The sequence below is a fragment of the Phalaenopsis equestris genome, unplaced genomic scaffold (assembly GCF_001263595.1).
Source record: "Phalaenopsis equestris unplaced genomic scaffold, ASM126359v1 Scaffold000873, whole genome shotgun sequence".
Taxonomy (NCBI): domain Eukaryota; kingdom Viridiplantae; phylum Streptophyta; class Magnoliopsida; order Asparagales; family Orchidaceae; genus Phalaenopsis; species Phalaenopsis equestris.
Window position 1 is genome coordinate 834,535 of NW_018165313.1, and position 12,352 is coordinate 846,886.

General features: G+C 34.6%; 2 protein-coding genes across 4 annotated transcripts in view; both read left to right on the forward strand.

The window, feature by feature from the left end:
* Nucleotides 1-1,969: 1,969 nt before the first annotated feature.
* LOC110032010 (serine carboxypeptidase-like 14) lies at nucleotides 1,970-7,901 on the forward strand. Of its 3 annotated transcripts, XM_020735508.1 has the most exons (14): nucleotides 1,970-2,131; nucleotides 2,222-2,367; nucleotides 5,267-5,343; nucleotides 5,430-5,552; nucleotides 5,620-5,722; nucleotides 5,823-5,860; nucleotides 5,972-6,073; nucleotides 6,211-6,294; nucleotides 6,370-6,522; nucleotides 6,603-6,671; nucleotides 6,757-6,881; nucleotides 6,976-7,089; nucleotides 7,513-7,558; nucleotides 7,651-7,901. In XM_020735508.1, exons 1-14 carry the CDS (start codon nucleotides 2,004-2,006, stop codon nucleotides 7,732-7,734), a joined length of 1,392 nt encoding a protein of 463 aa, XP_020591167.1. In that variant the 5' UTR covers nucleotides 1,970-2,003; the 3' UTR covers nucleotides 7,735-7,901. The 3 variants fall into 3 exon arrangements, with proteins under 3 accessions (XP_020591167.1, XP_020591169.1, XP_020591168.1); XM_020735510.1 differs by lacking the exon at nucleotides 6,976-7,089 and having other exon boundaries at nucleotides 6,757-6,792; nucleotides 7,651-7,732; XM_020735509.1 differs by lacking the exons at nucleotides 7,513-7,558; nucleotides 7,651-7,901 and having other exon boundaries at nucleotides 6,757-6,853; nucleotides 6,976-7,083.
* A 1,760-nt stretch (nucleotides 7,902-9,661) lies between these two features.
* LOC110032009 (probable zinc metallopeptidase EGY3, chloroplastic) overlaps nucleotides 9,662-12,352 on the forward strand; it is a 9,781-nt gene continuing 7,090 nt past the window's right edge. The window contains exons 1-2 of the mRNA XM_020735506.1: nucleotides 9,662-10,251; nucleotides 10,374-10,571. Coding sequence (XP_020591165.1) covers nucleotides 9,736-10,251; nucleotides 10,374-10,571 — 714 coding nt within the window. The 5' untranslated portion in view covers nucleotides 9,662-9,735. The remainder of the gene's footprint in view (nucleotides 10,252-10,373; nucleotides 10,572-12,352) is intronic.

Here is a 12,352-nt window from a genome sequence, read left to right on the forward strand (position 1 = left end):
ACAAGTTTTCTACATAAAAACTTCTATTTCACTATTGGTTGCTTTCTTTCTTCTGAGTTTGTGATGAATTCTCGTGCAATGCTAAGATGATAATTTATTACTCTGCCACCACGTATCTTCTAACACGCATTCAAGGAGAAGCACATATTTGTGTAATTTTCACCTTTATGATAAGTTATTTCAATTTCTTTTCTGAAATTTTTATGTAAAAAATGCTCTATTCCCTATCACTTTTAATTCCTCAGCAAAAAAAAAAAAAAAAATAAAAAAAGTTATCTATATAATTCGGAAAATAATATTTTGAACTTTAAAATAAGTCATTTTTTTTAAACTTGTTATATCGTAACGTTTAAAACGAGTCGCAGGCATTTCGGAGTAGGTATCTGCTATTCATTTTAAATTTTTATTTGCTAAACGACAGGAATCTACTCACCCAGCAGGCTCAAATTAGTAATGACAAGGTACATTTACACATATACCACATAATTTTTATATATTTACATATCTAACATCTAGACTATAATATTTACATGCATACTATTCAAATCTTTAACATTAGCTAAAAAAATAACTCTATTACTAACTTTTTAAAATTAAAATACACATTTTTTATGCATAAATTTAATTTAACAAAATTTTATAGATATAAATATCAAGCTTTAGATGTGCACATAAGAAAAGTGTCTGTGTATATCTCAAAGATATCTCACCGGACGGAAGAGATGATGTGGCCCCATGAGACCAACCGAAGACGACCTGGGACCGTCCGCTCAGCAGGCCAATTCTTACCTGTCAGATTGATAAAAATAGATTATTCCATAAAGAATCTACCTGAATTTATCCATACAGACTAATCGAACACCCTTCAACTCAGATAAGAAGCGAACCATTCAGCTCTAAAGCAGAAGACACCGGTCCTCAGCAAATGGTCACCCATCCTCAGTCATTTGTCGGCCATATACGTGAAGCCTCTAGGGTCACATTTATTTATAAACTAAAATACCTCCATCATACCTATGTACGCTAGGGGTATAACATGTAATTTTGTGCAAACCCTCATTTTATAAAAAAAAAAGGGCTCCATTTCTTGTACAAAGCTTACTCAAATTTACTGTTTATTATTGTGCTATTGTTGTTCTAGCTCTCTCTCTCTCTCTCTCTCTCTCTCTCTCTCTCTCTGTGTATCTCTCAGGAGTGTCTCTCGGACAATTTTGAATTTCAACAAGATGTTAGATATTTATATAAATAAAAACGGGGTGGCATGTATGTAAATTTTCTTAATAATAACTTTAATTTTCTGTTTATTTTTAAAATTTTTATTTATTTGCAAAAAAATATTTATAAATATTTATATTTATTTAATTTTTTAATTAGAGCATGAATTTATTAAACTCTTGATTTACAATTTTCTAATTACTACAGCTCTCTTGATGTAATTTTTATGAATCTTAATATTTAATCGATGTAAAAGTCGAATTGCTAAAAATATATGTATATAAAATGGTCTGAAATGGCGGTATATTTGCTTTAGCCTTAAACTTACTGTTTTATTCAACAAATTTACATATATTCCCCATAATTTCAATTTCTTTACATATCCAACCCCTAAGCTTTAATTATGCCATTTATTTCATTTTATTTGCAAGAAAATGTGTATTTTATTTTTTCAAAGTTAATATAATAATATTTTTCATATGAAATGAATGACTTGAGTGTTAAAAAAATAAAAATAAAAATTTAGATATTTCATATGTAAATAAATAACAATTAAATTTGATGTAGGTAAATGCTCCTTTATTTTAAAATACTGGATAATATAAATAGATATAATACAATATATATATTCATATATTAAGAAGCGTATTATATTATTTTTCTTTTCTTTGGTAAAAATAATTAAATAAATAAATTTAAAGGGAATTTATAGGTAAAATACTTCTATTCTCCCCTTCACCCCCTTTACTCCATTTTCAGAGCGAGCGCACACCTTCTCTTTTTCTAACATGACTGCTGCTGAGCTGAAGCTGTTCTTCCTCCTCTTCTACTCTCTATGGCCATACTATCTCGTCGCAGTGAACATTTCTCATCTACCAGGCTTCAATGGGGAACTTCCTTTTCGGTTGGAGACTGGGTGGGCATCTCATCTGCACTGTTCCATCTCTTTCCTTTGCCATTTGATTAGTCTATTTCCTTGCTTCACTTTTCTTTTTTGGGTGAAAAGATATGTAACAATGGATGAAGAGACCGGAGCTGAGCTCTTTTACTACTTTGTGGAGTCGGAGAGAAACCCTAACGAGGACCCTCTTCTTCTATGGCTCATTGGAGGCCCTGGATGCTCTGGTTTCAACGGGTTGGCTTTGGACATGGGTTTGCTCTGCTTCCTACTTCTTTTTGTTCTTTATCGGTTTTTTGTTACTCATTTACCACTCTAAATTTTTAAATTTAGTACCGTTGTTTGACCTGAGTTCTGCCAAAAAAATTTTGGGATTTTTAATTTTACTCCATGGATAAATCCAATTTCAGTTTTGTTTTTGGTTATATCGAATGGTTTTTGAATCCCATCACTTATAAGTTTTGGAAATTGCAAACATTTAATAATATTTTACAGAATTTAAGTGTTGTTGTGTCAAATAGTATCAGGTTTTTATCCTTTCAAGACATGCTATAGTTGTATTTGCAGGATTTACCATCCTGCTTTGTTAAATCCTAACAATTCTCTGTTGCTTCTATTGTAATATGGATGCCCAGGGTTCCGTAACGGATATAATCTTTATGCAAAGGCTGGCATAGGGCTAACTCCTGCCATTTATATCAAGAGGGTTGTGATGACTGATGAGGCTTATTTTCATTATTAAGAGGGCTTAAATGTGGTTCTTTTAATAGAGTTAACAATTCTATTTAAGGTTATGAACTGGGGGGAGGTGAAATCTTTGTTAGAGTTGGTGTTTATGTAATATTTTAAATTAGGTGGTATAATAGGAAAGTGATTACATGCTTAGAATGATACATGCAATGTCACTGAGAAGAATTGTGATGCCATTCCTTGGGAAGTCTATGCTTCATTGTTCTGAGGTGTAGAGAAAATACAAATTATTAATTAAAGTTTGAACTGGAGGTCTCAAATATTAAGAAAAGGGTAAGGAAATCTTCCAACAGTGTGCAACATGACAAAAAATAATATCCTATAATGGAAATGAGGTTGAATTGAGCAACAATAATTTAGGGGCCTTTTGAGTCACTCTCTAATTTTTCAGTTTTATTTTAATATCAAATAAAATTATGTTTGGTATCCAATAATTTTATTATTATTATTATTGAATATTGCATAAGGTGATAATGGCACCAACAACAAGCGATGACTAGGGTATATGTCTAAACATTTACGCATATATATGTAATATTATTTATAATACTTTCTTTATAAAATGTTTGAATACTTTTATACAGATAATAATCATAATTAGTGTTTAAAAGTGTTTTATTAAATAATTAGAATGTTAGGTGAACATAAGAAAGATTTAGTTTTGTTTTAGATAGGTATTCAAATAAGTTTCAAAGCTTTGATTAGGTTCTACTTTGAGCTGAGCCTTGAGTTGAGTTGGCTAAACCCATTAATTGGTTTGAGTTGAACGAACTTCAAGTAGGGTTGGCTTTGTTTAAATGATATTTAATGAGGCTTTCTTATGCATTAATTTTTATTTGATTGAGCCAATCAAAGAATTAATGAAATTATATACACTTGTTTTCTTGCCTTGAATTGATTCAGGTTGAACCAATTTTAATTGTGTTTGAGTCACCTTTAATGGTTTGCTTGAGGCCTAAGAAAAGTTGGAGTAGATTTGAATGCAATTTATTGTATTTTAAGTAACTTTAACTCTAAGTGGTTTACTTGAGTCAATAATGGGGCTCCAAGTATTGTTCAATAGTTTCAATGTTGATTTATTTGAATTAAAATTGATTTAAGTGATTATTTGATCAAGCTTTGAGTAAATTTGATTTGAATTCATTTTGATATAACTGAACTTTAACTCGACCATCCCTTAATAAGTTATGTTGGGTGAAGTCAGCCCATTTAACAAAACTAAGGTTCAGTGATTTTGATTCAAGTTCAAATTAATTGAATTGAGTTCAAAGTGGTTTTATGTTTCATTTGATTTGATTTTATTTGGATTTATGTAATTTTTAGATGAGTTTGACTCGATATCATCTTAATGGGTCATGTTTGGGTTAACTATATCAAGTGTTCAGATTAAGTACAATTGATTTGTATTTTGGTTTATATAGCAAAGGTGAATCTTTTCAGGGATATGTTGTAATTTGATTGATCTTATTTGAATTTCAAAGATGTCCTATGATAGTCTACAGAGTCAGGTCAAGTTAGGTTAGCCTGGGGTTTAAATTATATTCAAGTATGGTTCTTAATGACTTACAAGCTAGTTAGTTCATCATGAACAAAATACTTGAATATAGAGGTTTGATTTATTTATTGGATCCAATAGGGTCACTATTAACTTAGTCAAACTTGGTCAACCAAGCCACTTGACTCAAGGGTCAGTCAAGCAGAAGTCATATGTTTCATATGATGAATCCTAAGGATTTGGGGTGAGTTTGATTCATAGGGTCTAAGGATTCTATAAAAGAGTTTGGTTCTATGTCTGATTTTTTTATGATTTAACTATGGTCAACTTAACTTCAATTAAATGAATTAAAGACTAAAATGAGTTCATGTTGAACCAATGGGAGTTGGATTCGTTTTGAGTTTGGGTTCATCCACATACTTGTTTTTTAAGAAATTCCGCTAAAGAAATTGCTAAGACTAGAACTATGTGACTTCAAATATATAGTGGATCCTGACAAGCTCCCTGGTTTTTTCCTTTTTTTGGTTTTTCATGTAAAAATTATGTTATTCTGTATCACTTATATCTGTGTGAATATTGGATCTTCATGTAGTGCTAAATATTAATTTTTCACTCGACTGTCTTGAATTTTTTAGCACGAAACACTTCTTAAGCAAGATTTGTCATATATGGTTTGGTATTGCTACAAGTTAGCATCAAAGTATTAACGAGATAGCATAAATTTCATTCTTTGATCCTAGTGTTGGGATTTGGGGTCATGCCTTCCTACCTCATTCCAAAGTCATTGCCATCTCTGGAATGTTTGACTTCTTTTTTTTTTTTCAATAATGTTGTATTGTTTAGAATTCCTTAAAAAGATTATTCTTAAATGAAGATTGTTAGCTTCATCTTAAAGTATTTTTGTGCAGGCCCTCTTAGATTTAAGGCTGATGATTTTGATGGCAAACTGCCAACCATAGTTGCCAATCCTTATGCTTGGACTAAGGTGCAAAAATTAGCACCAACAGAGTTCTGCCCTCTTGTATGTGCTGATGCTATCAGTTTGTCTCATAAGATGATTCTGATTTTCAGCTTGCAAGCATGATCTTTCTGGATTGGCCTATTGGCACAGGATTTTCGTACTCACGAAATCATAAAGATTATTTCACTGATGACGTGCATGCGAAAAAACTAATATATGGGTTTCTCAAAAAGGTACGGATATGCTTTAATAGATGTTTAAATCTATAAATTATTCATTTAGATTATTTAAATTATGTAGTGGTTTCTTGATCATCCGCATTTCCTTTCGAATCCTTTCTACATGGGGGGTGAATCATATGGTGGAAAGATGGCTACACTTGTTGCTCATGAGATAGTTGAAGGTAAGAAATTTTCTGACGTGCATGTAGCCTTTCTATAATTACAAAATCTCTTTTTATTTTTGAAAAGGAAATTGTAAACCATATATGATAAATGTCAAAGGAAATGAAGGTGGTCCGCAGCCACTAGTCAATATCAAGGTTATATTATGTCTTTCAAACATGAAAATAAATTGTTTTTTCTTCTTTAGCTAAGTGAAAGCTAGAGCTGTCTGCTAATTTTTAAGTTCCTTTTTCTTGGAATGGTTTCAGGGTTACTTAGTTGGCAATGCAATAACGGGTGATAAAGTTGATAAAAATTCTCAAGTACCACATGCTTATGGACTTGGAATCATTCCGAAGGAAATCTACAAGGTGCTGCTTTCCAAACTTTTTATTTCAAATTATCTCTAATTTAAAGACTATTAACTATTTTTAACAATCACCTTAGTTTTTTTTCATATTTTTTTCATACATTGCTGCATGATTAATTTTATTGTTCTCTTTGTCAGCTCATTACGAAGGGTTGTGTAGGAGAAGACTACGTAAAGCCTCAGAATGCTGCGTGTGCTGCACATCTCAATGTTTTTAATGATGTGAGTCAGACTTTCTTGAATCATATGCTTTATTCATTAAAAGAATATGCTGATCTCTTGCCAAAATGCCCTCAGTACCTTTCAGAAATTAATATATACAGCATACTGGATCCCAAGTGCTCTGATGAACCTTCAAGTCTAGAAGAAATTGTTGGAGCCGGTAGATCTCTGGAGGAGAACTCTGCGCAGTCCCTGGCCCAACCTTCGATTCCAGATACTAGTTGCATAGCTAAGTTGATATTCAATAAAAAAAAAGCCAAATTCTTAGAAGATGTATATAATCTAATATGTAATAATATACCATGCAGAATGGCGATCTTCTTGCAAATTACTGGGCAAACAACCATCTAGTTAGAAAGGCCCTGCAGATCAAAGAGGTCTGTTTGCAGGACCTTTGAGTTTGCCTTTGAGCTTTTGTGAAGAACTTAAATGATGCACATCAATGGAATATTTTATTGATAGGGAACTCGGGGACGATGGCACCGCTGTGACTCCAATGTGAATACATCTTACATACGCAGTATCCCTACCTCTATACCTTATCACTATAATCTAATTAGTAAGGGCTATAGAGCTTTGGTGTACAAGTAATTACCCCAGCGTGCAATTAGCTATAAAGTTACAAATCTAGTTTTGTATTTGTAACTAATGATGATCTCCAAAACATTGTCTTTCAAACAGTGGAGATCATGATTTGAGAATCCCATTCTTGGGCACATTGGAGTGGATGAAGTCGCTTGGCTTCACAATTTTGGCTCCATGGAGATCTTGGCATGTGAACGGCCAAGTTGCAGGGTTAGAATAATTCAAAACTATATGAAGTAAAGTGTCAAAATAGCCCCCAGACTACTAACATTAAGACCATTTCAGTCTCAACTTTTGTAAAAGTGCTAAATTCGACCCCGGACTTTTAATAGTGGCCAAAATAGTTCTCACGGGGGACTATTAATGCCCATATAATCTTAGGGACTTTTATATATTTATACCCATATAATCTTAAGGACTTTTATATAAAATAGGCACTTTTATATAAAATAGTGGCTAAATTCGACGCCGGACTTTTAATATTGGCCAGACACTTTTATAAACTCTGGGACTAAAATGACTCCTTGCGAAGAATCAGTGAACATTTTGACACTTTTCTCCAAACCATACATGAATGTTACATGAATTTTGATTTGCCTAACCCTCAAACTGACCTCATTATTGGATTCTCAGGTATACTGTGATGTTCTCAAATAACTTAACATTTGCAACAGTGAAGGTATGGAATTCTGTTAAGTTACTTGGTCTATTCTTCTGAAATGGAATTTATATGCATTCTATATAGTTTATATGAGCTTATTTTGGTTGCAGGGTGGGAGCCATGTGGCGCCAGGTAAAAGGCCTGTTGAATGCGGTGCTATGTTTGAGAGGTGGATTTCTCATGAAGTTGTCTGAAGCCAATTTTGGATTAGACTGAATGACTTTATATGAAAGGCTGATTAGGAGATGAAAAATTATTGATGTAACAAAGTTGGATTTGCCTTTTTTCTCTTAGCATTCTCTATTACTGTTCCTATTTTGATGACTTTAATGATCAAACTTACTCGCTTGGGTCTTCCACATTTCTTTAGGTGGTCTCATATATATATAAACTCTTAGATGGAAATATAATAAATAATGAAACTTTGAAATCAAGAAAAATAATGACCAATTTTATGGAGTTTTTACTAACATACGCACCATTATAACATGCTGTAGGTCAATTTATTATAATGTATCTTATAAGTCTAATTTGGCATGGTTGTTAACAAGTTTTAGGATCATAACATACGGAAAATAAAAAGTTGTTGATCTTAATTATTCCCTCACAAAGTACCATGTTACATATAAATAATGCATAAATGTAACACATTTTCATCTAAAATTGGGCATTAACATTAATGTTTCATATGAATGTTAAAAAATTTTAAATGTTTTTTATAAAATTTTGCAATCTCCATTAATCTTGGATAAACCATGAAATAATTATTAATTGATGAGTTTGCATAAGAAATTTTTTGTTTTTTTTTTTAATTATGTTATAAAAATTAGTTTAAATGTAAATAATTTGTGATAATAAAAATTCTATTTTTATTGTTTTTTATAATAGATTAGCTACTAAAAAAAGTGAAATTTACATGTATGAACTAGTCAAACAAAGAGAAAAGAAAAGTAAAGATTTAACTAAGTGTCCGTTTGTGGCACAAACTCCGTTTGGGGCAGTTTGTGCGTTTCAGGATAAGCTCCTTATTCTGCTACCCGCGCCCCGGGGCCGGCCCGCGGCCTGCGTTTAGTGTAAAAACCCAAATGCAGTTTCGGATAAGCTGGCGAAAAGCGTGAACCAAACGGTATGACGGCGTTTTGAAAACGCCGCCCGCACTTATAAGCTGCCCCAAACGGACCCTAAGTAAAGTGTATTAAAGATGAAAATCAAAAAGTGTTTTTCTTAGAAGATGATATTCAACATAAGTGGGTTAGTTATTTTAATAAATTTTTTATTGACGTTTCTGAAATTACAATCAACCTAGTCATGTTAATATAATTAATAATGATGAAATATTTTATTATTACCGTCGCATCAGTAAAAGAGAAATTGAAGGGGCTTTCAAGAAAACTAAGGGTGGAAAATTCTGTAGGACTTGATGATATCTCAATTAAAATGTGTAAATATTTAGTAGATTTGTGAGCTTTCTGATTTACTAAACTCTTTAATGTTATTTTAAAAGATAAATTGATGCCTAAGGGACAGAGAAAGAGTATTTTGGTCCCAATTTTAAGAATAAAACGGATGCACAAAAGTGTGCAAATTATAGATGAATTAAATTGATGTGTCATACTTTAAAATTATAGGAGAGGGTAATTGAACATAGGTTAAGTCATATTAGAAAAATTTCTCATAATTAATTTGGATTTATGTCGGGCAAATCTACTATGGAAGCTATATATTTATTGAGAGGTTTGATGGACAGATATAGAAAGAATAAAGGAGGATATACATGAACTTTAAGTGCTAGATAAATACATAAGAATTGAGATGTTTGTATGTAAATCTTCGTAAGAAAAATGATTATAAAGTTTCTTAAACAACTTCAACATTTATTTTTCATAGGCTCGCTCAATTGAGATGTATGTACGCAAGGGCCAGGCTGATGACTTTTTAACAAAAAATTTAAGGCTGATGACATGCAATAATATTCAGCCAATATGACATGCAAGAAACAAGATCTGCCGCCGATTGGGCCACGTCATGAAATATTAGATTAGAATTGGCCCACCGATCCACATATTTTGTACAAGTCAGCAACTCCTCTCATTCCAGACCCATCTAGTTCTTCCGTCCATCTTTTTCCCACAACCAATGAAAATGAAACCTTCCGCCTTCCATTCCATCATCAATAGGCTTCAAGTTCAACTTCTATGGCTTCCCTCTCCTTCCTCCCCCTACCAAACCCCCTCTCTCCGACATCCTTCCACCCAAAGCTCCAACCTTTACCGCGAAGACCCCGCCTTTTTCCATTTCCCCCATCCCTCAGACTCCATCTCAGAAACCCTATAAAGTTCTCCGCCCAAGATCAAGAGGAGCTGTCCAAGCCCCCTTCATCCGTTGCGGTGGTTTCGGATGAAAAGGAGGAGGGAGGGTCTGATCCTCGCGGCGGCGGAGGAAGCGAGGAAAATGAAGAACAGAAGAAGCAGCAGGAGTTAGACTGGAAGACTGATGAAGAGTTCAAGAAGTTTATGGGCAACCCATCTATCGAGGCGGCAATCAGGCTTGAGAAGAAGAGAGCTGACAGGAAGCTCCGAGAACTCGACCAGGAAACAGAGAGCAACCCCATAGTCGGCTTCTTCAAGAAGGCGGCAAGGTATAGCTTGGCTAGGGAGAAGGAGAGGCTGGAAAAAGCGGAGGAGGCTTTCAAGGCATTGGATCTCAACAAGGTGATACATTTTTTGCCTCTATGAAGTTGAGCTTTTATAAACATGACATTGAATCAATTAGTCTTCATATAGTAAATTTATAGAATTTGGTCTGTCTTTGTTGCTTAATGTTTGTCTTGTAGTTGAAGAATTGTTTTGGGTATGACACATTCTTTGCTGTGGATGTGAGGAGATTTGGTGATGGGGGAATTTTTGTGGGTAATTTGAGGAAACCCATTGAAGAGGTGATGCCGAAATTGGAAAGGAAGCTTTCGGAGGCAGCTGGGAGAGAAGTGGTCTTGTGGTTTATGGAAGAGAAGAAAGATGATATAACTAAGCAGGTATACTTGCGATGCACAATATCCTCATTTCATTTGTTAGTGGTATGGTTTCACTTCTATTTCTGTAACTGTTTCCTTTATTTGTTTGGAGTTTGATTGCATTTTTTTTTCATATTGAAGATCCGTTCTACAGAGTTGCTTTAAATAGTTCAATGCATGTACTATAACAACAACAAAGCCTTAATCCCACTACGTGGGTTCGGTTGTATGAGTCATTTTTCTCCATTGCGTCCTATTTAGTGTCATATTTTCATTTAGTTCTAATAAATTAAGATCATTTTTTATACAATAAGCCCAAGTCTTCCTAGGTCTCCCTCCGCCTTTCTTAACATAAGTCGAACCTAAAACACCTACTCTCCTAATCGGATCATCAGATAGCCGAAGCTTAATGTGACCAAACCATCTAATACGACTTTCTCTAATTTTGTCCGTCACAGGAGCTACACCAACCCTATTACGGATATATTCAATTCGGATTTTGTCACCAAGTGTAAAGCCACTCATCCACCTAATCATTCTCATCTTGGCAACAATTAACTTAGTATTATACTTCTCTTTTAACGACCAACATTCAACACCATAAAGCATTGTAGGTCTCACAACCGTCTTATAAAATTTTTCTTTCAGTCTAAGCGGTACTTTTCTATCACACAAAAGGCCCGAAACATTCCTCCACTTCAACCAACCAAATTGAATTCTATTGAATTCAAATTGAATTCTACTATTAACATTCCCATCTATAGGCCCGTTTGAGGCAGCTCACTGTTTGTTTCTCGCGTTTGAAGGGAGTTTTTAAAAACCATATTTCCTGATTTCTATTACACGTAGATCGCGGGAGGAGTCCGGCGGTCCGGCGTTTCCTTCAGCATTTAAAAACCAAGCTTGTCTTGCCATTTCCTTGAAGATGGCGGGGTGTGACACTCTCCTCCACTTAAACCCGCAATGTCCTCATTGCGGCTTCCCCTGCACCTTCGAACCTGCCTCCTTGGTTTGCCTCCAGACTTGACAAACTTTGGTTGCTCCATGGTGTTATTGGAGAGGGGTGTCATGCAACAAGTCTTCCTGGCTGGTAGCTTATCCCTTGCCTCCAATTTTGTTAATCCATCTTTCTTCTTTCTTGGTGGTAGTTTGTTAGAAACTTCCACCACTTTCCTTGGCATCCCAACTCCATGGGTCTTTTCTCTTTTATTAGTATTATGAAGGATAACCAAGTTGCCCCCCTTGTCTCTTGCAATGCCATCCTTGAGCTGGTTTGTCGATAGCGTTTTGGACCATTGCTTGCTTAACCTTATTATCGGTACTGAGCAAGCTTGACTCCCTTCCGTGATGCATAGACTATTGGGAAATGACATTGAGAATGCTCTTGCTTGCTCCAAGAAGTTCATTCTCAGGACAACTTTGTAATCATTCAAGGAATGACAGAAAAGTCTAGAGTACCTGACCATGCCCCAATGCTAGTCTTGACTCCCTTAGACATTCCATCGATTGACATGTCTGCTGAGTTGACGACTTTAATGGGACCACCTCCTTTAATTATCTGCAACTCCAACTTTTTTGCTTCCTCGCTGGAGATGAAGTTGTGGGAAGCACCCGTATCCACCATTGCCCTGGTGGTCTTCCCTCCTATTGCTATCTCCACAAAGAGTAACTTCCACAAAGAGTAACCCCTTCCCTTGGGATTTTGTCGGAGCTTACATCCCGTTCAACAGTTGAAGAGATCCCACATGTACCTCCCTGTCATTTTCCCTATCACTTTCTTCTTCCTCCTTATGGCTTGCAAG

Excerpts from the sequence above, each read along its gene's own strand:
- LOC110032010 (XM_020735508.1), top strand. The coding sequence starts at position 2,004 with ATGACTGCTGCTGAGCTGAAGCTGTTCTTCCTCCTCTTCTACTCTCTA. Across the intron at positions 2,132-2,221 it reads CCTTTTCGGTTGGAGACTGG|ATATGTAACAATGGATGAAG; the intron begins GTGGGCATCTCA and ends TTGGGTGAAAAG. Across the intron at positions 6,672-6,756 it reads AGGCCCTGCAGATCAAAGAG|GGAACTCGGGGACGATGGCA; the intron begins GTCTGTTTGCAG and ends TTTTATTGATAG.